General features: G+C 41.3%; 1 protein-coding gene across 1 annotated transcript in view; it reads right to left on the reverse strand.

Annotated features, from left to right (window-relative positions):
- Positions 1–5,164: 5,164 nt before the first annotated feature.
- The window catches only part of CRYBG3 (crystallin beta-gamma domain containing 3), a 122,289-nt gene continuing 100,781 nt past the window's right edge, over positions 5,165–26,672 (reverse strand). Inside the window, exons 17-22 of the mRNA XM_072138512.1 lie at positions 26,444–26,570; positions 24,559–24,698; positions 13,492–13,615; positions 10,226–10,378; positions 9,622–9,781; positions 5,165–7,804 (exon numbers count right to left, since the gene is read on the reverse strand). Of these exons, the coding sequence (XP_071994613.1) occupies positions 7,716–7,804; positions 9,622–9,781; positions 10,226–10,378; positions 13,492–13,615; positions 24,559–24,698; positions 26,444–26,570 (793 nt within the window). The 3' untranslated portion in view covers positions 5,165–7,715. The remainder of the gene's footprint in view (positions 7,805–9,621; positions 9,782–10,225; positions 10,379–13,491; positions 13,616–24,558; positions 24,699–26,443; positions 26,571–26,672) is intronic.

Raw genomic sequence — 26,672 nt, forward strand, 5'->3', positions numbered from 1 at the left:
AGAGTTGTCTCAGAAATCTATTGCCGCAATCAAATTTGTAATGTCTCATAGTAATTTTCAGCACAGGAATGCGCCAAAAACTATGAACATTCCCAGTGATACACAGCTATGTGATGTCCCTGCCGAGGAACACAGAGGTGAAGGCGCTGGATCCGATAGTTATGAACCTACATGCGAATCTACGGAGAATGTCTGCGGTGATAACTTCTGAACAAAAAGAAATATTGCACATTTCTAAGAAAATTCTGGTCTTCTTTTATCTTCCACTTGACCACCATCCCATTGGAAAAACCTTGATCCAATATGGCGGCCATGTTCTGACGGCAGCCTAAAAAATGGGCACCCATTATTTGCTTGGGTATTCAGATATGTATTTTTCTCTTAATTTATGAAATTAAAGGATGTCATAGTACTTTTACCTTGCATGGTCGCTAACAATTTTTTTTTTTTACAAAAATACTACGCTATAGGGCAGATGTTTTTTTAAAGGAAATCTACCTTCGAAATCCATCATGATAAACCAGGGACACTTACTCATAGATCCAGGCACCGGGACTGTAGTAATCTTCTCATATTTGTTATCTGTGGCCTCCTTCCTAGTAAAATCAATTTTTAAAACTACGCTGAAGGGCTCTGTGTCGCCTGAAGGGCTCTGTGTCAGCCTATCCCAAGTGCTCAACAAAAGTGCATATGTGCTAAAAAAAAAAAAAAAAAAAAAAAAAAAAGCAAAGCCAAATATATAATCAATGTGCCTAAAGACAAACTCAGCTCTACTACACCTGTAAATGAATGTGAACTACAATGTATTTTTACATGTAAAACCTGCAATGTATTTATGTCCTCTAGTGAGTCATTTTCGTAAGACAAAAACAGGTTGTGTACAAGAAGGTCCGGGTTACACAGAACTTGTGCAGTACAGTCCTCACAGAACCTTTCGCCTGCAGTCATTTCCCAGATTTCTCAGATTATTGAGCGACACTGTAATACAAGCTTGGACACAGCAGTTCCTGAGAAGCAGCGCTGTATAATGAAAACAACATTTCTAAGATGTCACCACACCAGGTTTCCCTTAGGCTCGGACATCTGCATTACCCAAATGAAAATTGTACGCTATACACAGACTATGGATTGTACCTGACAGGAAAGATATGGCCAAGTGCACATCTGCATCAGAGTCTACATCATACATTTCGTCAAAAAGAAGGACTCCTTTATGGTAGCCTAGTGGGGTCCTAGTGCTCTACCAATGCTTCTCTCAGATCCTCTCTATGTGAACACAGGGCCCAAAGTACAGACCACGGCTCAGTTGTTTGTGGTCTGATATTGCTCACATAAATGGTGGAGAACTTACAGTACAGGCGGTCCCCTACTTAAGGACACCCGACTTACAGACAACCCATAGTTACAGACGGACCCCTCCTCCCACTGTGACCTCTGGTGAAGCTCTCTGGATGCTTTACTTTAGTCCCAGACTGCAATGATCAGCTGTAAGGTGTCTGTAATGAAGCTTTATTGATAATCCTTGGTCCAATTACAGCAAAAATTTTGAAACTTCAATTGTCACTGGGGCAAAAGAAAAAAATGTGTCTAGAACTTCAATTATAAAATATACAGTTTCGACTTACATACAAATTCAACTTAAGAACAAACCTCCAGACCCTATCTTGTACGTAACCCGGGGACTGCCTGTAATTGCAGCTGTAGCCACTTTATTCTATTGTAGAGCACGCTGGAAGTTGTTTGGAGGGTGCTGCCACCAGTGGCGTAACTTGGAGAGGCTGGGCCCCATAGCAGATTTCTACATGGGGCCCCCTCCCCCCCAAAAATATATACATATTTAGGCTGCATTCACATAAACGTGTACCCGCCCGGCTATAGCGTGGCAGGCACATGTCGGGCGCGCTGGAGAGGAGGAGAGGTGATATAGACACATATGGGGGAAGTATATCCGGCAGCAAATTTGCTGACAGATATACATCCCTCACACGTTATTGTGAATGTACTCTTATACAGACATGTTTATACAATTAGACACATTTCTACACTCTTATATACATACATTTATATACTTATATACACACACATAAATTTCTACACTCATATACTCGCACCTATATACATACAAGTATACACTTATACACACACATTTATGCACTCTGTTACACTGTATATACAAACTCATAAAGTATATACACACATACTGTATATAAACATCACACATACTGCTTACACATTATATACTATATATATATATATATATTAAACTCACATACAGTATACACTGACCATATAAACACATACATGCAGTATAAAAACGCCATGTACACACATGCTGCATATACATACAGAATATACACACATACAGCAAATACACGCACATTCAGTATATAAAGCATATATACACACATATGGGAAATACACACACACATTCAGCATATACATATATACAGAGCATATGCAAATACACACATACATCATATATGTGCATATATTTAAATGTGCACATATATATGCTTATATAAATATGTGCGTGCATAAATACAGTAGATGCATATATACACATATACACAGTATATACAGATATACAAAGTATATACTCAAGGAAAATACAAACAGCACAAACAATATATAATCACGTATACAAAGAGCACTCCAAGGCGTCCAGGGGGGTGGGGGGTTGTGAGGCGTCACACTCTGGGGGAGTCGGGCGGGTGTCTGTTCTGCTGCCCGGGGGGCTTTTGCACTTTCGCCCGCGGGGGAGAGTTGGCCAGCTTCTTGTTCGGCAGCGCGGAGTGTAGTTCGCCCAGGGGGGGTGGGGGGTGTAATCTGGTGGAGTGGGTCAGGTGCCGTTCTGCCTCCTGCTCTGCCGCCTGGCAGGGCCTTTGCTTGTTCGGCCGCGGAGGGGGGTGAAGCCGCAAAGTATTGGGGGAGTCGGGCAGCTGCTTGTTCGGCAGCGCGATGTGTTGTTTGGGCGGGTCCTTGTTCGGCCGCCGGGGCGGGTGGGGGGCGGGGTTGCTTGGGCGCCAGCATGCAGGGGGATGGGCGAGTGTTCACCTGGGGGGGGGGGGGGTGCGGTTGGCAGTGGGAGTGTGAGCATTCTCCTGTGCAGGGGCGGGCGGCTCACGGAGGGGACGGGCAGCTCACGGAAGGTGAGTGGACACAGAGGTAGGGGCCCGGGTGCACGATCCGGCAGGTACTGAAAGTATGGGGACACACGGAGTCCGTGCATCCCCGGGCCCTTAACCTCACGGGCCCCGTAGCAACCGCTACGGCTGCTATGGCGGTTGTTACGCCACTGGCTTCCACCTTACCAAGGGAGTATAAAAACCCCTGGTGGGCGGGAGTACAAGGTCCTGCAGTTTCAGTCAGCAAAGTAAGCAGAGGAAAGTGCTGCACCTGCAGAGCTGCACCAGCCAGTGTCTTACTACCAGGAAGCAGAGTTGCCTGACACCCTTAGGGCAAGTCGGGAGACTAAGCCCCAGAGCAGAGGTCCACCATCCGGACTCAGCTCCATGGAAGATACTACCAGGCTGTGAACAACCTTCCTGCGGACCAGCTATCTCTTATTAGCTTTCCAGCTCCGCTGAATCTGCTGCTACTGTTGAGGCTGTGCCCTGCCGTTTGAAGTTGAAAAAGAACTGTAAGTTGATTTGCACAACGTGCCTCCGTGTAATCCCTGGATTAGGCTGCTTCACCATCATGGGCTGCCCATCCGCCATCATCCAGGGACTTCCATATTAACCCCAGGGGTTGCTACAGGGAGAAACCTCTTTCATCAGCCTCTCTGTCCATATTTCTTGCACACATCACCTGCTGGAGACCTACCAGGCTGTAGGTGAGCACCGTGACCACATACCAAGCACCGTGACCACAGCGTGCACAAGGCCGCACTAGCCAGCCACTCCAGTATTCTGGGCCCCGGCTGTCTGCAGCCATCCAAGAAAGGCTTGGCCCCGGTGGGGGATGTTGAATATCCTTAAAGGGGTTGGCCACTTTACCTCATGGTTTTTGCAATGCGTGTATAATTGTGGAGGTCAGGATATTAGCAATAGCAATGAACAATCACCTTGCCCAGGACTTAATGATATTATTGATGAATATAAGATCAAGGTCCTGGCAGGGCAATAGTTCATAGATAAATAGAAATCACATGACCCTCCACCTGTGGCCATTTTATGGTCAGTAATCTATAACCGATGAGGTAAAAGACAGGAGACTTCATTTTACATATCAAGAAAGCGGAGAAGAACTAGTAATAGATGTGTATTGGTAAATTACCTAATATCCTGCCCCCCACACACACATTACTTGAGGTAAAGTGGCCAACCCCTTTTACAATTTGCACTATGTTTGCAGCATCTAATCCTTTTCCACTTTGTGTCCTTCCTGATAATAAATGCTAGATCTATGTTAGTCTCAACAGCGCAGCTCTACACAGACTTTATAGCAGCAAAGTACCAGGAAATATATAATGAAGACTACAGGCAGTCCCCGGGTTACGTACAAGATAGGGTCCGGAGGTTTGTTCTTAAGTCGAATTTGTATGCAAGTCGAAACTGTATATTTTATAATTGTAGTTCTAGACAATTTTTTTTTTTTTTTGCCCCAGTGACAATTGGAGTTTAATTTTTTTGCTGTAATGGGACCAAGGATTATCCATAAAGCTTCATTACAGACATCTTACAGCTGATTATTGCAATCTGGGACTATAGTAAAGCATTCAGAAAGCTTCACCAGAGGTCATAGGGGTCTTGTCAGGTGTATATGGGGCCTTCATACAGTTGCTGTGATGACAACAGGGACTGACATGTCAAAACGTGTGATACACTTGTGTTGTATTCTGCGGATGCCTTTGACCGTATGGGGGGCGTATGTCCAGCTGTAAGCATGCGGCCATACATACGTCCCCCATAGACGGCCATGGCAGCACTGAGCGATACCTGTAGCGTTCCGTACACCGGAAAAAGATAGGACATGTCCGTATACCGAGCATTTCTATGGAAATGCATCCCGCCAGACGTATGCCCGCCCAGCTACGCCTCGGTGCCCATACGTTAGTTTAAATTCGGCCTAAGTTAAAGCAATAACATATATTTCAACGCACTGCAGTTTTATGAGCGGAGTCAATGCTTCTGTGCAAAACCAAAGCGCAAGTTTTTGCTTAGATCACTGAATTTTTATTCCAAATATAAAGAAAATCACCATCAGTATCGACATATTACAAATAAAGGCACTCGTCCGGCTCATCTTCCAATGCTATATCTGATTTACAACCCTTCTTCCTGTGTAGCTGCATAATAATATATACATATAGGTTCTATAGATTCATCTGCTCTGGATTTACACATATACACAACATTACTTACAGGGGTATATAAATATCTTAGTCACTATGGTTCCTGAACAGTATAAATATACAGTTTCCTACATCGTCATCATACAGGGCATATACATGAGCGTCTATATGTATATACATGATATGTGTAGGAGAATAATAGTTTTTACATCAGACATACAGCAATGTGCATCAATCCTACTATTTTCTTGCTTATCAGTGCAAGTGAATGTACAGAAACCATAATTCCAATGACAATAAAGGACCAGCTGAGACTAAACTGGGAAACCTTTGGCATTGAACTGTGCTTATATATGGCAGAAAAACGGCTGGATTGACCCTACAATATAATATACAAAAAGAGTGAATCCTGTAACCTGACCTTGGTTTCTGATTGCCAACTGCAGTACCTGCGTTACCATTTTTTGCCTATATATGGCTGAGTGCCCTTAAAGGGACACTATCGGCAACTTTTACCCCATTAAACTAGCAGCCGCTTTAGGTAGGGTATAAAATGTCCTTTCTACCCTTTCTAATGTAAAATCTTTTCCATTTACATAAAAAAATCATCTGTAAAGTCATATGCAAATAAGCTGAGAAGAGTCATATTTTGCCTGAGATGAGTTACTTTTTGGAAGCTGAAAAGGGAGAGTCACTTCAGATGCCCATATCTTGGGTTCTATAAAACCTATTACAGAATTTTATTTTTCAAATTGCAATAAGGCTTGTGGTTCTATAGAACCAGAGATACAAGCAGTCAAACAAAAAGGCGGAGTTGTATTTTTATCTGCTACTTATATTCTTAACTATATATTTAACTGTCGGTATCTCTGGTTTGGTAGATCACAGAACCACAAGCCTGTTGCTATTTGAAAGATTCAATTCTTATCTTTAATACGATACCAGAATAATGTGTCTAGTTGCTATGGAGCCAAAGATACATACATCTGCTACTATACATATGACTTTGGAGGTGATTTTTTTTTAGGGAACTATGGGAGATTTAACACAAAAGAGAGCATTGTAGGATGTGTATTTTATAACCTACGTGAGTAAAATACGCTAAAACCTGATAACACTGTCCTTTTAACTTGGACAATACTTGTTGCTGCCACAAGGGGTCCAGTCTTATTCCAAACAGTAGCTGTATATAAATGACTCCTTAATAGAGGCAACAAGCAGATGAGATTTGGGATATAATTTATATAAGGCTGGTGAATAAAAAAATGCAAATTTTGACTTACATAGATACCGTTGTTTTAAGAAATCATCTAAATTGCGGCCTCGAAGGCACCTACAGGGGTAACAGGGTATTACACGGCTCCATTCTGACTCATAGCTTGGGACCCCCTTCTATCATATGTCCTAACCGAACAAATGGAAAGCGCCTATCGTCCTAAGACAATCCCTTTAATACTGAGGGCAGTTTACGAACTTTGTTTTTTAAAGGCGATAACAAGTCCTGTGCATAGACATGTTAGACCTGATATATACGCCACAATATATAGATATTACAAAATGTGGTTATAAGCAGTGAAGAGCAGACCCATTGAATTTTAAAATCCTGTCCAGATTTAGGTACCGATCCCCAACCACAGGGTCTAAAATGTCAGAGCCAATTGCTGGCGTTTACCGCGAGGGGCAGTTGAGCCAAACCTGACATCGGCCAGAACTTTCTAATGAAGTTTTGGGGTGGGTCCGAACCCGCAAACTGACCTTTTACGGTTTGGGTCCACTCAACACCAGTTATTAGGCAGGTTTGAGAAAGGGAGCATGTTCCTAAGGTCTAATCAGATGTCTAAATATAGCTTAAAATCCACCATAAAGTAGACTTCACCTAAGAATGGCTGATACCAGATATAGAACTTGAAAGGGCAATTCCTAATTCCGTACAACCCCTTTAAATGTGTTGAGATTGTCGATTGCTTGTCCTGTGTCACACTATGTCCTATGAAGCTGGCCAGTTACATGTTACACAGTATGGAGTGCAGATCGGGCTCATTCTCCATAGACTCCAGTTATGAGTGTGTAGAAGGATCAGGCACAGGGGACGGCTCTGTCCTCCCGTCTCCCAAATGTATAACTTGCAAAAAGTTCAGTCCAGAATAAAACGAGGTAACAGAAACATTTCCCAGACAAACACGATAACATGTCCTGGATCCAGTGGCAAAAAAACCAAAGTCTTTCCTTGTGCCGCCAACTTCAATGTGGCCGAGGGCAGATGGAAAATCTTGTGAAGACCAGGAGCAATGCTATCTCTGCCACCAGCCGGGCATATCAGCAATCCAGTGACGTGACCTCAGTAGTTTCCATATTCCACAACATGACTGGAAGTGGAAAGAAGTGTCTCATATATCACAGAGTGTGTATCTCAGAGACATCACAGTATCTCCACGTCCCACTTCTGTGTCAGGACATTTTCTTGGAGCTTGTTGACGACTATGTAGTTTTGATCGTAGTAATTTCCACCTATGTTGACAAAGAAGACAAGTCATGAGTTCTAGAAGGGAAAGTTTTACTGTTTTTCCAAGAGATCTGTCATTTTAGGGAAAATTTCCGGCTTATCTTTATGTAGATGAGCTTCTCAGTGCACTAGGGTCGGGGCTATAATTGCTGTTGCCCAGATTGAAATTCATCATAGATGGTAAATGCAGAAGGTAGAAAAAAGCTGCACCTCCAGTTACGGACCTGCCCCTGGGGCACTTAGATCCTTATTTGTGAAAAAATAAAAGTTGTCTCTAAAATCATAAAGGAATGTTAAAGGAAACCTACCATGAGGAACCTACCTATTACAGGAAACCTACCATGAGGAACCTACCTATTACAGGAAACCTACCATGAGGAACCTACCTATTACAGGAAACCTACCATGAGGAACCTACCTATTACAGGAAACCTACCATCAGGAACCTACCTATTACAGGAAACCTACCATCAGGAACCTACCTATTACAGGAAACCTACCTTGAAGAATCTACCTATTACAGGAAACCTACCATCAGGAACCTACCTATTACAGGAAACCTACCATCAGGAATCTACTATCAGAAGTAGATCTGATAGTAGATTCCTCCTGCTGCCTCTGTCCTAATCTGTGATTTAATAATCCTGTAGCCTAACTTCTTAAAAACTTTATTTTAGTAATATGTAAATTATCTGCAGAGGCTACTGGGGTGTGGAGTAGCCTTAGATCCAAGTGCCTGGCCAGGCTAGGACACGCCCCAGAAACCTCTGCAGTTAATTTACAAAAATAAAGTTTTTAACTAGTTAGGTTACGTTCCAGGATTATTGAATTATAGATTAGGGCAGAGGCATCTGGAGGAATCTACCATCAGATCTACTTCTGATGGTATATTCCCCATGGTAGGTTTCCTTTAAGGTACATCTGATGGTAGGTTCCCAGTCACATGCTAAGCCCTAAATTGTCTTAACTAATAATACTTTCTTACCTTATCTACACTTTATCTAACTAATATGCAAATTTTAGGCAAAGGCTACTCCACGCCCCAGTAGCCTCTGCTGTCCCTCCTACTTGTGAGCCCTAGTCGAAGCTTCTGTCGCAGCCAGCTCCATTTTCATTGCTGCACACCCATACCTTGCACAGAGCTCCAGGAGTTAGTGGTGCAAAAGAAGCTTTGACTAGGGTGTGCCGGTAGTAGGGACACCACAGGCTACTGGGGCGGGAGTAGCCTTTGCTCTAAGTGCCCGGAGAGGCTACTCCACACCCCAAGGGTCTCTGCCAAAAAATGCTTGCACAACCAAAATGAAGCCTCTCACTGATCCGGGTTTCTAAACACAGGTCAATGGGAAGATGTGAACGCAGCCTTAAAAATATGGCCTTGTAGGAGAAGCCTCCTTCATCTTAAGCATAACTTACTCGAGGAGTTCTATGGCATAAGGGCTCATATTCACAGCAGTGAAAAAACGGACACATGCAGTAGCCTAAATGCATAGCAATCTTTTTTTTTAATATGCAGAATTTCAGTGCACCATGGACCTGGCGATGGTGTCTGGTGCACCCTTTTAAACATGGGTAATAGGGCATTATCAATCGAATCTGACAGGGTGGTGAAACTGGGCAAAAAAGGGTGCACTGACTCTCAGTTAAGGTGCTGTAAAAATTCCCCAAAAAAATTTGCACTCAGACACGAGATCGGTAACATCATAATATCACCTAGAATGGATATAAAAAGTTTTATCCATATACGAAAGTAAAATACGAAAGTTGACTACCGGTACATATTGGGACCCCATAAAGGACATCCCAAATAGTTGGGATCTCATACCTTTTAGATCAAGAACAAGGTCATCACTTATATATGAAGAAATTGTCCCATCTTTATTGATCTTCCACTTCTGTCTTGTTTTCCCGTGCTCTGCCCACAACGACACCTTTGACCCTGGGATATTTTTGCCTCCAATGACATCCAAACATGTATCACTGGCCTGAAAATTGTGAAAATAAGAATTATGAATAACGCAGTCATTCTAGACAATTCTATAAGAAGAGAAGAGAGTCGGGAACAACCAAATGAATGGATGCATTTACTTCTTAGACAACTAAACAGTTTCAAACATTTCGAGCAATGACCAATTTTTTTTGAGCTTGTCGAAACCTTTAGATATCAGTTTTGTGTGAAGATGCTACATGGAATAAAAGTCAACTGTGCTGATGGGCCACCAGGTCACACCAAAGTCAGAGAGGTTCAGGATAAACCGATGGACAGTAGATACATCAGTAAAACACATCATTTAGGACCTTGCCTCTAGAACAAGGTGTTATAACCATAGTGATATAACCATCACATGACTGTCTTTTTACTCTTTCCAGTGGGAATATGTGGATACATTCTACATCGTCTCTGGTAAATAATGTAAATTAATTCATACCTTGGACTTTAAGAATCCTCGACAGAAATACCAGATCTGAGTCGTCTGCCCGTTCCTCGGAGAGACACTGATAAACGTTGCTCTCGAATCTTTTCCGGTGACTGTCAGGTACTTGTCCTTGTCCCTGTTTTTAACCATGAAGTAGACTGGAGGCTGAAAGGAGAAGTAATATGAATATAATAATAAGCTAACACATGAAAATCATCCATGGCTTTCAATGTTTGGTCATCCTATTCCATACAGCTCCACCAACAGCACAACGCAAATGCAACATATGGTCCTTTTTCAATCAACTCATCAACAATGATTCTGATGAAAACTTTTAGACAGATAAAACAATGTAAATTATCAAGGGTTAAAAAGCCTTTGGGCCTCCTCTGATAACAGGGAATGTTATAACTAAAATGCATAAATCAGTAGCACAGATGATAATAATAAACTTTGTATTTCTTGTGTAGATTTCCTTCTGATACCTACACAAACAGATGATAGATAAGGAGAGTGCCGAGATGTGGGTCGCAGGAGCACCCGTGCCCCTCTCCGTGGCAGCGGCCCTTACTGACCTTGTTTACCACTCCACGTTCCTGCTCCCGTCCAGGCTTCCCTGCGGGCATGTTCCCCCGCCGGATCTTTGCGCTCATATGCCTCAGAGAAAGCTTCCTGGGATATTATTGACCTCCCGTTGTGACCCTGGACCTGTTCCTGATTCCGCTTCTCTGTTCCAGACCCTGAACTGTTGCCGCCTCCCTTGACCCCCTGTCTGTCCCTGACCACAAGATTGCCTGTTGATTTTGTACCTCGACCTTGGCTTCCACCTTGGACTAGTCGCACCTGTGGAATGACCTGGTGGTACCACGCCGCAGCAAGACCAACCAGTTTTTTGGGGCAGGCTCTGGTGATGACCGGGTGCCAATTAGATTCCAGTCCCAGGTGTCGGCTTGTGTCATCGTCCGTGGTGGTCCAGGGGGTTCACTACCCCTGAAGCCTGACAGAGAGCCTGATAAATTTTATTATCTCAGGTGGATTTCAGTGCATCATAAGGTGAGCTGACCATATTTGTATTGTTTTCCGTGTGAATATAATCAATTTTTTGTCCCAGGGAGAATTTTGTGTTGTTATGGGAAGATGAATAACCATAAAGCTCTACTACAGACACCTTTGAAAACTCTTACAGTTTTTATTACAACCAGGGGGCAAAATTCAGTAATTTACCAGTAACCTGATATCCATATATAACAAGAAGTCGTCTGTAAGTCGGGTGCCATTAAAGGGGAATGCCCACAAGGAAAGTTCTCAAATTTTAATCCCCTAGTGATGTTTACACAATAAAGATCATTTTAACCCCTTACTTTTCAATTTTACTCAGTGTTATCGCTGTTTTAGCTCCTATAACTCAGTGATGGTCAGTGTCCAGGGTTTATCTACACTTTTATTTAGCTACTGAGAATTCAAGTAGACAGATCAGAGATGAGAGATCCATGAGATGAATTTAAAACACAATGATCCACAGCTCTAGTCGGCTCTGCTACATATCCGCTATAAGACACAGAGTGCCTCCCCTGAATAAAGATCTTATCTGTAGCTTGTAGTGCCTGTGTCTGAGCTTGTCTTGTAATGGAGGGGAGATGGGGCTGGATACAGGCAGGAGAAGCTAATCATAAGTAGAATCTGCCATGCCCAACCCTAGTCACAAAAAGATTGATATTCCTATCCCGGAGCAACCAAAATTCTGTATACCACGACTGATAGAGACAGGTTGGACTTATATCTGCGAAATGCTGTATTTTTTGAATAACAGTAAATTAGAGAATGTGAGTATATTTAAGAATCTTGTCTTTGTGGGAAAACCCTTTTAAGTTGGGGACTACCTATACTCTTCTTGAATGAAGCTTCAGCTCAAGCATCCGCTTCATGTCTACTGACAGAAGTAGCCAAGTACTGAGCTCGGTTATCTCCGTCATAGAGATTAATAGAATGGGGCACATATGGGACTACCAAGTCTATTCATATGGGGTGCAATGCCCCCCCTGTTCTTGTGATCTATTATAGTCTCACCACTAGGACATTCACTGATTAGCATGTTAATCCCTATCCCATAGGGAAAACTTGTTGTGACTAGAACACATAGTTAACTCTTTACAGACAGTCACCAGTCTTATTTTTATTCAGAGCTATATCTATCTGCTGTGTGCTGAATTGAGAAGGCTTTCAGTAACACTGCTCACTACAGGAGAAGAAAGAAGCAGAAAACAGGGACAGATGACCCTTTTCCTTAGTAAAACCTATTACAAAAGTTTATTATTTTCCACTGCTTTATTTACAGAACTAAACAAAATTGCTTCAAAGTATACATAAATTTTTGGCAAACTTTACTCTAATTTAGGCTTCCGTAAATGTATATATGCATAGCAGTTTATCTTTGTTTTGTTGCTTCTTCTGTATCTGCATGTACTGAACTTAATAGCTGAGGTTACTTATGCAATATATCCATGTTATCTATGTAATGTTACTGATGGGCCATGCAGAGGGGGATGTTATTTCTTTTCTATGTTACTTATACCTACTTACTGTACGTTGTGTTTCTAGAAAATCCAATTATGTAACATGACGGACAGCTGCTACCCTGTTTCCCCGAAAATAAGACAGTGTCTTATATTAATTTTTGCTCCTAAGGAGGCACTAGGTCTTATTTTCAGGGGATGTCTTATTTTTCCATGAACAAAAATTTACATTTATCGTTGAACAAAAAATCAACTTCTCTAACAATCTCATGACTCTCCAAACTCTGAATGTCATGCTGTATTTCTTGTGACTCAATTTCTATTGGAATCATTGGCCCCAATCTCTCACGTTTAGTAAAAACACTTTCCATAGATGACCCTTCTTATCCTGGTAGCTGCTGGTATCACATTTGTAGCACAACAACCAGTGATTTATTCCATGAATTCTTCCCCCATGTCACAACCTTCTGCAGCATCTAAAAGATTTACTAATACTAATGTATGGCGCAGGGTGAGCTCCTGCAATGACTGCCGCTAGGTCTTATTTTCAGGGGAGGCCTTATATTTCTAAGCCTGAACAAAATTGTACTAGGTCTTATTTTCAGGGGATGTCTTATTTTAGGGGAAACAGGGTAATAACTATGACCTTCAGTTAGCTCAAGGAACCAAACTTTTTAGCCTATTTGCCTTTTATCTTTATGACTTGTATATTGATGGACTGTCAACACAGAATGATCAATGAGAGCAGTGTACGGCTTGTGTTACCTGTTTTACAGGGCGTAGGGACCCGATAGCTTTCCAGCCGCTGAACTGTGACCAGTTTAGAATTTGCTGTGGATCCAGTAGCATTTGTCTTCCGAGGAAATTGGCGCCTTCAAACGCAATCCATCTGTACAGAAAAAGAAAAATGGCTTTAGATTTGTAAAATATAGAGAGTGACATTTATAAATCTTAAAGGGGTTGTCCAATTTACCTCATTTTTTTGTAATGTATGCAAAACTGGGGGTGGAGGGGCAGGATATTAGCTAATTTACCAATATACATCTATTAAAAGTTCTGCGCTGCTTTTATGATATGTAAAGTGAAGCCTCCGGTCTTTTACCTCATCAGCCAGAGATTCCTGACCATAAAATGGCTGCAGATGGAGGGTCATGTGATTTCCATTGATTATTCTATAAATAATCTACCGGCGGTCCCCTACTTAATGACACCCAACTTACAGCTGACCCCTAGTTAAAGACGGACCCCACTGCCCACTGTGACCTCTGGTGAGTGTTATTATTGTGCAGGGATAAAGGAGCTGTGACTGTGACATAAAGTAGTTTTAGTATTGTCCAGGGCCTTACTTTGTCTAAAACCGGCCCTGATCAGATGTTGTTGGCATAAACGCAGTGTTATTTCTTCAATACTTAGCGCTTAAGAAACCTCCGACATCATAGCACTGCATGTAATGGCAATTATGTTTAAGTGACCGGTGAGTATCCTAATCCAGCGGTCCAGGACCACCGGTCACAGATCATTTCATCCTGGGCATCAGGTGGAGTATGGTAAAGGAATATTACATGTAAGGACGGCTACAATTCACACGGCCGTTTGGGTATGTGTACCTGGGGAAAAGATAAGGCATGTCCTATCTTTCCGCATATTATGGCGCCATGTTTCTCTGCGGAGATAGGCAAGGGTGAGCAGTGCTCACCCCTCCTCCTCTGTCTTGCGCCGCCGTTCTACAGTACGGCGGGCACACGTACTTCTGAATGCAGCCTTATCTATTCGTGTTTGGGGCAAAAACGGTTTTGGGCAACTACTAATCAGATGACATGTTGAGCTACATGGAAGCCCATTACTTATGGGGGCCCACCGGCTCATAGCTCCCAAAGCAGAATTAATCACTGTCTTATACTATTACTATACAAATGTTACTGTCTCACCACGAACAAGGTGTCCTCTGTAATAATTGTATGAGGGAGGGATCGCATCACAAGAACGTGTGGAAACTTTAGGAAAGGTGCCTTTGAGAAGCGCCGAAACATCCATTAATATGCGTTCTTCCTTATATTTTACAGCATATGTTTGTCATTGGTCTCCCCCTGATTTATCCTCCCAGGGTATATAATCTCCAGAGAAGCCGGCAGAAATAGATATGTAACAGTCAGCGCTTTCTCCTCAGTTTTTTGACAGGTACATATGTCCCTACTCACACCGTAACAATTCTTCTATGAACCTAGAAGGTTTATATCAAGGTTACATATTAAATCATTACAGAAGGATCATACATTATACAGATGGGGAAGAGATACTCTATCTGAATGTCTTATAGTGGCTTCACGTAGGACTGAAGGTAGAGATTCTGTATTATCACTATCACTAGGCTTCCTAAAACACATATAATAATACATTAAAAAGTTATACATTGTATAACATTGCACAAGGACACATATAGGGGTGTACAATACTAAGGCAGGAGCCTCTGACGTTAAGGAAAGGGATTAACAGGTTTGGTGGGAAATGCCCTCATGTTTTTTAGCTTTCAGGTGAAATAAAGGGGAAAATTAATCATTTTTTAGACAGTTTCAAGCGTTTTTGTGCACAAAAATCTGGCGCAGTTCGTTAATTTGTCACATTTATTCGCCATTTTCTGGTGCACTGCAAAGTTCGGCACTTAGTGGTTTTGAGTCCCTGTGCCTTATCTGACACAGTGAGAGGCTGAAATACAGATGTTTGCACCGGATCTATCACAAATTTGCACCTAAAAAGGCGCAAAATAGGCGCTAAAGTACACCTACTCTAAGCAGGTGCACTTCAAAAAAAATTCACTTTTCATTACTAAAAACAAAGGTTTTCGTTTTCCAAGTGAAAAATTCCCTCTATGCGACATGGAAAATCCTTCTGCTCAGTTTAAAATGTAAAATTTCTCCAGTAACGACTTCGTCATTGTCTATAGGATCATCTCTGGGAGTGATTATTGTCTTATTGTACAGATCTGAGAATATTATCAGACTCCATTTTCTGCACATTATAATAAAAAGGCAAAGACTCATTTCAGCAAGAATTTTTTTTTTTTTTTACATATTTGTAACTTTTAGTCCCTGCAGTTACAGCACAATGAGACAAAATGAAGCCCTGAACGTTCTGTCACCTTTTTTGAATCTTGTTCCATTATTAGTCTCAAATGAGTTTTACTTTGTAGGGTAAAAATTTGAGACAAATTTGGTGCAAAATTAAGCGCAAATGAATCGGACATGGGACAATTCCAAAGCGCATTTACTAAGGCAGAACTAGATCCATCATAAATCACAAGCCAAAAGAGAGAACAAACCAGGCGCAAAAATAGGCGAACCCGAGACCCACTATGATTAATGTCCCCCGAAATCTCTATAAAGGCTCCAGGAATATTCAGCTTTTCCCATGATGATACATACTTGGATATTATCCAGAGATCACACCGCTTGCCTATGAGATGGAGCTGTAAGGATTCACCATGAGACAAATAATCACCAGTGTATATAGGAATATGAGCTCTTGTCAAGAATCTATTCATCTTTTTATCACTAGTATCTGATCTTTGGAGATTCCCAATGACATCAAAAATAGCCCTGTTTCTTCTCTCACAGGGGCTCCCACCTTTAAAGGCATTTGATGACTAAAGAGAAACCATCATGAAAGTTCATAGTTATCCACACCAACATGTTATAGAGCAAAATAAGCTGAGCAAAATCAACATAGTCTCCTTTCTGCAAGTATCATGTTATAGAGCAGGAGGAGCAGAACAGAATGAACATAGTGTCCTTTCTGCAGGCAGCATGTTATAGAGCAGGAGGAGCTGAGTAGATTGTACATAGTGTCCTATCTGCAAGCAGCATGTTATGGAGCAGATGGAGCAGTACAGATTGTCTATAATATCCTATCTGCAGGCAGCATTTTATAGTACAGATGGAGCAAGCAGATTTTACATAGTGCCCTATCTGCATGCAGTATGTAATAGAGCAGGAGGAGCTGAGCAGATTATACACAGTGACCTATCTGCAGTAAGAATGTTATAGAGGAGGAGGAGCTCAGCATTTTGTATATTGTGTATTATTTGCAGGTAGCATGTTATAGAGCAGGAGTAGCTGAGCGTATTGTATATTGTGTACTATTTGCAGGTAGCATGTTATTGAGCAGGAGGAGCTGAGCGTATTGTATATTGTGTACTATTTGCGGGTAGCATGTTATAGAGAAGGAGGAGCTGAGCAGATTGTGCATAGTGTCTAATTTGCAGGTTCAAAAATCACAATTATTGAACTTCATGTTAGAAGGGCTTTTTACATACTAGATATCAATATATAGAAACTTGTCCATAGGGAACTGTGTAATGACGTAAACTATACACATGTCAAGGTCTAACATTAATCTATTGCAAAGTTCAACATTGCTTGTCCTCATTTAAAGGAATTCTTGAGGGGGGTGCGCAGCACTTTGGTCGCTCTTCCATAGTTTTAGAATGAGTGTCATTTACTAATTCCTGTAAAACTAGTTTAATTAATTTATGGCAGGAACTGAAGTTATCCAAAACAATCACTTCGTTTCGAGCAAGTAATCATTGGTCCCAAAGAAAAACTTGTAATGTGGTCCCAATAGTCTGAGTCCACTTCATGCACATTGAGAGTTCTTCTATGTTCTCTATCTATTTTTTAAATTGTTTTTTTTCCCTTTCCCTCCATAAATACTACATTGTTCATATACATACTCCTTTTACCAGCTTTTAGAAAATATGATCCTACAATTCCTATTCATATTTTAATACTGCTACATGGTGTCTAAATAATACTGGAATAGATCAAGAATACAACTGCAAAAGGTAGAAACAATATCTAAATAATACTCCTATACAGTCCACATAATACTGCATATACAGCCCATATAAGACGGCTTGATAGGAGAAGATGTGATTTCATGGCTGCTCAGTACTCTCTATTGCTAAGCACATCTATAGACAACAAGATCACAAGTACAACTGCCAACTATATAAATAATATATAAATGACACTCCTACATAGTCCACATAATTCTGCATATACAGCCTATATAATACAGCCATATATCAGGAGATGTAATTTCCTGGCTGCACAGTACTCTCTATTGCTAAGCACATCTATAGACAACAAGATCACAAGTACAACTGCCAACTATATAAATAATATCTAAATAACAATTCTATATAGTCCACATAATATTGCATGTACAGCCTATATATGACTGCTTTATATGAGAAGATGTGGTTTCCTAGCAGCACAGTTCTCTCTAATGCTGGGCACATCTACAGACAACATGATCACAAGTACAACTGCCAACTATATAAATAATATCTAAATGATACTCCCATATAGTCCACATAATATTGCATATACAGCCCATATATGACTGCCTGAAAGGAGAAGATGTGATTTCCTGGCTGCACAGTTCTCTCTATTGCTGGGCAGTTACACTGAATTCTAGAACTTAGAATGGAGCAGAATATTTTGTTCCTATTACACTGTGTGCTAATGTTAAACATATTAAGTAAAATCAAAATCGTAACTAAACAGGCGAATGTTTGAGATTTTAAGCAAATTAGAGGTAATTTGTTTGATATGCAGACTCTTTCTTCCTGACATACAATCTCACGTGTCTTCAGCTCAGTTTGTTTTCCATTAGCCGTAAATTTTTTGTAATGCATTTAATCTGCTGTCACTTTAGATAAATGCGTCCTGACACCCTGTTACGCCGCGAACTGATTTCCCTTATTTTTCACTGTAAAAATAAATTAAGGCCACGCCATTTGACGGCTTCAATTTTACTGTCAGAGGATCATATACCAACAAGATACAAAAAGTTATCAACAGCCAAAACCTCCACCTCATATACTGCGCATTACAATAATCTACTGCTATAGCTCTGGGACAAATGAAAGTTTTCCATTTCTCAGGATTTTACTGGGTTTGTACCAGTGTTTGTATATCCTGCAGCACTTTACAGATCATGGGGAACAGACAAACAAAATAGAACATTACAGAGCAATAATAAGGTCAGGTGAACCATAGGAATGGAGGCCCTGCTCACAAGAGCTTACACTCTAGGCTTCTAGTGAAGCAAAGATGTAGCCTAATATCTGTGAATTGTTTCACATGGTAAGACTGGAAGGGATATCTTTTCTCTTTGCCCAGTTCCTTTTAAAGGGGCAGTACCAAATTTGCATGTAATAGCAAAGGGACAATAATATGATTGGTGAGGGTCCACCAGCATTCCAGAGTAGGGGGTCCGATTCTCATTAATTAATGGAGACGCAGGTTGAGCACGTGCCCTGAAGGGAGATTAAGGATATTAATGGAATAGTCAAGTTTTGAAAATTTTTTAATACACCCTATTTGTTGAGGCCCAGTTAAAGGGGTTGTTCCATGCAAGGCAATTATGCTTCATTCCGCAAGTCACGGACTACATGTAACCAGTGCATTCACTGCTATGATGCTCCCCATTATCCATAACACGCAAACTTGCCCTGCCCCTTTAAAAGGGTTGGAGTAAAGATATCTCTTTCTGTCTTACCATGTGGAAAAATTCACAGATATTAGGCTATATCTTTGCTACATTAGAATACTAGAATGTAAGCTCTTGTTAGCAGGGCCCCCATTCCTATGGTTTCTCAGGACCATAGTATTGATCTGTAATAGGAATTGCTGAGTACAGAACTCAGATATCTCTGGTACTCCCATTCAGTGTCTATGAGAGTGCTGGAGATAACTAAGCACTGTGCTCAGCAATTTCAAACACTTCAACAGTGTGGAGCAGCAGGACACATGCTTGACCCACAACTCCACTCCACATTAGTGAGAATGGGACCCCATTCTCTGAATTGCTGGGGGTCCTATCTCATAATTGATGGAGGTCTCAGTAATCGGACCATCATCAGGGTAAGGATAAGGGAAAACATGCAATCTCATGCAAACATAAAAACCCAATTGGTAATTGGTAATCTGTCCGTATCATAGGTAAAGATGGCATTGCTGATCTTCTATACTCACACTGTCCATGTCATGTAGCCCTCAAGGCTATTTTTATACATCCATATCTATAGATCCATACAAATACATATGTCACCTTTCACACTAAAAAAATAATGTATAAATAACAAATTTCTTCAAGCCATAACATTACCATGGCTGTCAGATTTCTAGCTCAGAAAACTAGTGGAACCGCATTCTCTGGTCGGTGGCTCCGAGGAAGACGAGGTGCCGGTCAGTCAGGTGCCGCACAATGATCCTTTGTTATTGTGGAGGCTGGTTAGAAAAATATGCTGCATGACACATGTAGACACATAGGCCCCGGTATGCAACGCCGTGTATACCAAACAAATGCCGAACCACTGTCATAGCACATCTCTTTCCACCTTCAAATTTCTGCCAAAGCAGAAATGACATTTCTTATACATGAAATCCTAATTTCATAGTTAAAGGAGCATATTAGTAAAATGCACCACTTTCCATTTATCATGGTCCAACTACTGATAAAGAGAGCAGGGGTCTTTTGTACCCTTGTAAGAACTGAGCGTCTGGTCTAGCATGTACGTTGCTGCTTCATTCACTTTAACGGGACAGCTGAATATAGCCCCTTCCATCATCCATAGTCATCACTACCTGGACCTTACTTTCTGTGTAAGGAAGTGACCATGAAGACTAGATGCTCATTGGGACCACGTTGAATGGGACATTACTGGTCTTCAGGTTTCCCTTGTAGGTTTCCATAGTTTCTCTTGTCTCGTGACAGTTTTAATAGTTTGCAGCCGGGTGTGCATGTGTTTTTAATTTTTAATGGAGAGAAGAGAGTAAACTGCTGCCAGACTACTAGTGAAAGAAAGTCCAGCACAAATAATATACTCATAGATGTGCATGGTGGTCCTCAGAGACCACCTTTACCGGTGTTAATGCCAATACCAAGATATTTTATAGTATATTCCATGGGAAAACAGTATCACAGAACATGACTTATGGTCATGTGTCCATAAGTCCATGAGGTTAGCACAGTTGCCTTGCTGTTTGATGGTCCTTGAACATGACCATGGACCATCTCTGCATGGAGCTTCTGTGTCCTCCAAATGTTTAAATGATAATAATAATAATAATTATTTATATAGCGCACACAGATTACGCAGCACTACACAAAGCATGACAAATCGGTCCCTGTCCCCAATGGGGCTCACAATCTAAACAACCTACCAGTATGTTTTGGAGTGTGGGAGGAAACCGGAGGACCTGGAGAAAACCCACATAAACACGGTGAGAACATACAAACTCTTTGCATATGTTGACCTGGTTGGGAATCTAACCCTGGCCCCCAGCGCTGCAAGGCAGAAGCGCTACTCACTCAGCCACCGTGCTGCGCTTTTGTAGGGTTTCCTTTGAATAGTCTGGATTTCTTCCATTTTCCTAAACTATACTGATGTGTAAATAGTCTTCCTATGAAGTTGATCCTGTGAATAAGCGTCTTTGGTGGTCACTGACCTCCTCACCCCACACCCATCGCTGTACTTATGATTGCACAAGTCCTCGTTGTGTATACTGAAATCTTCATTAGATAAGATATGAGGGTAGAAGCATACACGTTACATGATCATTCCACCAGTCTGTTACAAAAGTTGTTTTTATAGTTGGAGAGTTTTTTTTGTTCACTAAAGTGCCTTCAGAATAGTGAATGTGAGGGGATAGAGACTGTCATAAAACAATTCAGCAAAGTTCATGAGAAGACACGAGAATAAACGTCCAAGAATGTGCAAACAGGCGTGTGCAAATACTAGAGACGCTTAACATTTCCCTTCACAAATTGTTTAATTTGAAGGTGGAAAGTAACCAGCGACCGAGTGTCAGTGGAAACTGTGTGTGAGACAGAAACAGTCTCTGCAAATACAAGACGTGCCTCTGCCAGGGCTGCACCTTGTTAGGGAAATTCAGGATTCTCCCTCAGGGTAGAGCTTAAATGACCCTGAAACTATGTCATGTGACCATTTGCTTCTGTAATACTACAATTTGGCTCATGGATGTTACAATAAGAGGGTGGGGAGGTAACAGTAGTAGTGGAGTATAATATAGGTAGGTTGGGGCCCAAGCCTTGTAGGTGACCACCCAAATCACCAAACTTTTATACTGAGAAGGACCTTTACCTATGTAATCCTCATACATATCTTCATGCTCTCAATACACATGTACTCAAGTGCTTTTTCAGGACCTTTGAAGGTCCTCTAACAGGTCACGAAACAGCAGATTGAAAGCAGCAGAAGGGACACATCCTCCATTCCCCAAGAAGCTGATTCTAGTACCATATGTAGGACATAAATTCCAGACTTGTAGCGGCTATAATATTCCTACAACCCATGGCCCGTGGCAAATCTTAGACCGCCCCTGGTTAACAGTCTCATAGGCAGGGCTGATTTTACAGCTAACACTGGCCCATGGCCGATCATAGCCATGACTACTAGCTAGGGGTGTCAATTTGCCAGATTGGCTGTATGTCCTGCCAATCCAGCAATATGTCTGGCTCCCGCGGCTGAACCCTAAATCCGAGCGTATCATCTTTAACCAACTATAATCCCATAGATAACACCCCACTCCTAAAGACTATTACCCCATGTTGCCCCCATTCCTATACTGTTACCCCCTACATGCCCACTTCTATAGACCCATCACTTGTGTCCCCATCTTATATACCTCATGCCTTATATGACCTCATGCCTCCACTCCAATAGCCCACCCCAATGGACCATTTAACTTGGTGTTTACACACCTATATGACATACCCCCCCCCCCCCATTTTTTCTCCCACATACTATGGTTCATCATACATTGTCAGTCTGGCAGCTGTCAGGCCAAGGATGCAAATAAAAAGTATGGAAAAAATTCCTGCTCCTTGAGACGCCCCTCTGTAACTGGACCCCCTTGGCATAGGCTCTTAATGGTGGGTTCAGCCCTGTTCCAATGGCCCTAGTACCACATAAGGAGACCAGTGTTATTGTGTTGTGAGGGGAAAAAAATCATAAAAATTATTAAAAAATCCAGAAAAATGTGAATCATGCCAAGGATTTACTGTGGCTTATCATCAGGACTGGATCAGCATACCACAACCCATAGATAACAGTCATATATAAGAGAATTGACAAATATACAACAAGGTGACCCTGCATTTAACCCCTTATGGAAGGTCTATAATATTATCAGTGTTCTAGACTGAGTAGATACGTCTTTTCGAGGAAGCATACATTTGCAGATACTTGTCATATTTCAATAAGGAATGTGAAAACTATTGTTCTGAGGACAGATCTGACCTTTGGAAGAATCTTATCTGATTTACAAGTTAAAGCCCCATCAAAACTCATGTATTTGCTGAGATGCCAAATGGGGAGAAAATATTAGAGCATGCTCTATCTTTCTCCGTGTTTGCGGGCGTGTGGCGCTCTTCCCTATGGAGAAGGGAGGGGTGAGCAGCGCTTATCCTCTCCAGCGCGCCAATGTCTGCTCACCCAGGCTACAGCCCAGCGAGCACACGTATGTCTGAATGCGGCCTAAGACTCACTATGACTACTGTCATATGAAGAAAACTATTTTTTAAAGGGCAAACCCACTGGAGAAAGACAACAATGGAAATTCAGTAGCTGTGATCCCATGGTTTTTTTCTACAGAATCATAGGTTGAGGTCTCAATGCTGAGACTATGGAGAGCTAGAGTGGGGGGTTTCCATGTTGTGCAGGTGTGCTGACACTCTTTATGAGACCAAGAGGAATAGTTGAGAACAGATGATATTCACTGTCTGTGATACTAATGAGCCGTGCACCTGTGTGACTATGGTCAGATTCCTGTCCACTGAAACTAACCATAGAAGCTTTCCATAGAATGACAGCAAGCAGAGATCTAGAAAACAGTGAGGAATTGATACAGAAAGTATATTGGAAAATTGTATAACTTTTCCTTATTCAAACAATATCAATTACTTGCTGAAATGAGAACACCCCTTTAAGCTATAGGGCTGCAACTTGCAGATCAGGGATGGTATGTGATACTTCTTCACTCAACAGTTACACCCACAGCTAAGAAAAAGAATTCTAAGTTTTATCTGCAGCTCAGACAAAAGTACAAGAAAATGTTTTGCTTGGTCACATTGTAATAATAATGTATTGGTCACGCTTTTACGTTTGGAATTTACTTTTTGTGGAGACAGAGAAATGATCATCTAATTCTCAGATATCCCAGGTAACCCCAAATGAGTTAGAAAATGAACAACAGGTACAGTCAGCTCACCCCCCCGATTCAAGACCTGCAGAAAAGTCTCCCGCTTCTTGCAGATACAATGGAAGAAAAAAATTGTCAGAACTTACTAGAATCTGGTAACTACGAGGCTATAGCTTCATTTTCACAGTCGGGAACTGCACATATTACAACAGGTCCAAGGATATTGTCTGACGTATTTCAGACCATTTTGGTCTTTATATAGTGACCATATCCTCATATCTTTTGTACTATGTACATTTCCGGACTCTGAAAATATAGCTATAGCCTGGTTTTCCCAGATTCTAGTGAGTAGTGACCATTTTTTTTCTTCCATTGTAACCCCAAATTAGTGACTGATACGATGTAGACTGGGACCACGTGCCTCCATCTTAAGATATAATTAAACATGTAATATTATACTTTGTATTATGACGACCCATTGAGACTCCTCTCTATACTTGATACTTCATAAAGGCAAACATCAAAGTGATAAAGAACTGACTGGACTCAATAAAAAATTGTTGAAGAATACAAAGTAGAGAATGATTATTAATATGATACTTACAGTCCTCTTCTGACCCACACAGACTGGGTAAAAAAGTGAAGGTCCTTGCTAAGGACTGAGGTCACAGCCTCTTCAAAGTGCAATTCTCTCCCTTCACAAGAGTCCAAGGCAAACAGACTTATAGAAGGTTCAGCAAAGACCTAGGATTAGTAAGAAAAATCACAATGTTGTGGAGCCGCCATATACATTATATAAAAACAATCATATATTTGGGGACAACTTATTGGAATAACTACTAATTGCAGGGACCTAACAAAAAGAGGCTGGGCCCCATAGTAGATTTCTGAATTGGACCCTCCTCCCGCCTTAAAAAATAAACATATTTGTATACTGACACCTTGAGTTACAATCACACACAGTATATATATCATATATACATCCAGCATATACACATACAGTGCCATATACAATTATGGATCAAATACACAGACATACAGCATATACACATCACATATGCAAACACAGATAGAGCAGATACAGACACATACAGCATATATACAAAGAATATCCTGGATGCAGGGGCCCCCTGATACTGCGGGCCCCATAGCAGCTGCTATGGCAACTACAACTGTAGTTACGTCCCTGACTAAGTTTAGGATGTTCCTCTCAAAGAGGATTAAATGAAATGTATAATTTCAGTGTTGATGACATCTTAAAGGGAACCTATCACCATGGATCTCATTTTCACTAAAGACAGGTTACAGAAGCCTGTCACAGCTGCATTGAATTCATGCCTTTCTGTCTTCTTTAAGCATTTACATTACAATATAATTGTGTGATATAACTTACCTTGCACCCTGACAGAATCCTCTGTGTAGTCCCAGGGGTTGGGCTTTGGTTGGATGCATTTCAAAAAACAACACATCACTTGTCTGTACTACAGACTTCTCAGCTTTTGGCCTCCACCTTGTCCCCCACAACAATTCCTCCCTCCCCCACTGATGTCAGCTCACTAGGAGGAGGAGGAGAAGGAGGGAGGAGCTGTACAGGAGCACAAAGGTGGAGGATGAGAGCTGAGGAGTCTGCAGCACAGACAAGTCATGTGTTGTTTTTTTGAAATGCATCCGACCAAAGCCCAACCCCTGGGACTACCCAGAGGATTCTGTCGGGGTGCAAGTTAATTTATAACACACTATTATATTGTAATGCTTAGAAAAGGCAGAAAGGCATATATGCAATGCAGGTGTGATGGGCTTCTGCAACCTGTCTTTAGTGAAAATGAGGTCCCTGGTGACAGGTTCCCTTTAACAAAAGATGTGAACTGAAAAATTTGTATTTTTTAGGCAAACTGTTTGAGAGCAGTATTGTCATCTTCGGTCTTTCTTAGATCCTATTTATGTCTTCCTAGCAGTGTTGTTCTAGTATTTGTTGGCCAAGGGCAAGTTGTGGACAGTTTTATAGGTCTGTCTAAATTTACGACTCCTTAAATCGTATAAATTTGAAAATTTCAAGCATGATTAAATGTCTTTTGACAATAAACTAAATTAAAGTAACCAGTGGTATGGCTTGTCCCATCAACAAAGTGGATTTTCTATCCCTCTGGATCAACTTGATGTAGAGTATAAAATGGATGAACTTGAGTCTTTCTAGAAGCTGCTAAATATGTAGGTTCCAAATTACTAATTGTTGTAGGAGAAGGAGGTTCTGAGACACTAAACAACCAACTTGTCCAATATATATTCTGTCATTCGACGGAGGATGTCACCGCACTCCTGGATAATTGGCAAGGTTCTCATATACAGACTATATTGTAACTACTACAATGGAATTATTTGATACAAGTCACTCGATTGCAATGTGAATATCACTCATTACCAACATTAAGCAAAATCACATTCTGCATTAAACTTTGCAAACTGAGAAGCAGATGCTACAAATATCTTACATAATCTATTGGCTTGATATATTTGATCTCAGCTGTAGGGCATCCACATGATGCCAAATCCGGAAAATGCCCCTCTTCTAACACACACAGATTGTCACGAGAGTCTGCTTCATAGCCCAGCAGCCAGCTGGAAGAGAAGAGGTGACAAATATATCATTATTGTCCACAGAAGCAGAAAGTCATATAAACAGTATATGTACAATATACAGTATACATAGTACATGACGAT

This window comes from Engystomops pustulosus, chromosome 2 (assembly GCF_040894005.1).
Source record: "Engystomops pustulosus chromosome 2, aEngPut4.maternal, whole genome shotgun sequence".
NCBI classification, from domain to species: Eukaryota; Metazoa; Chordata; class Amphibia; order Anura; family Leptodactylidae; genus Engystomops; species Engystomops pustulosus.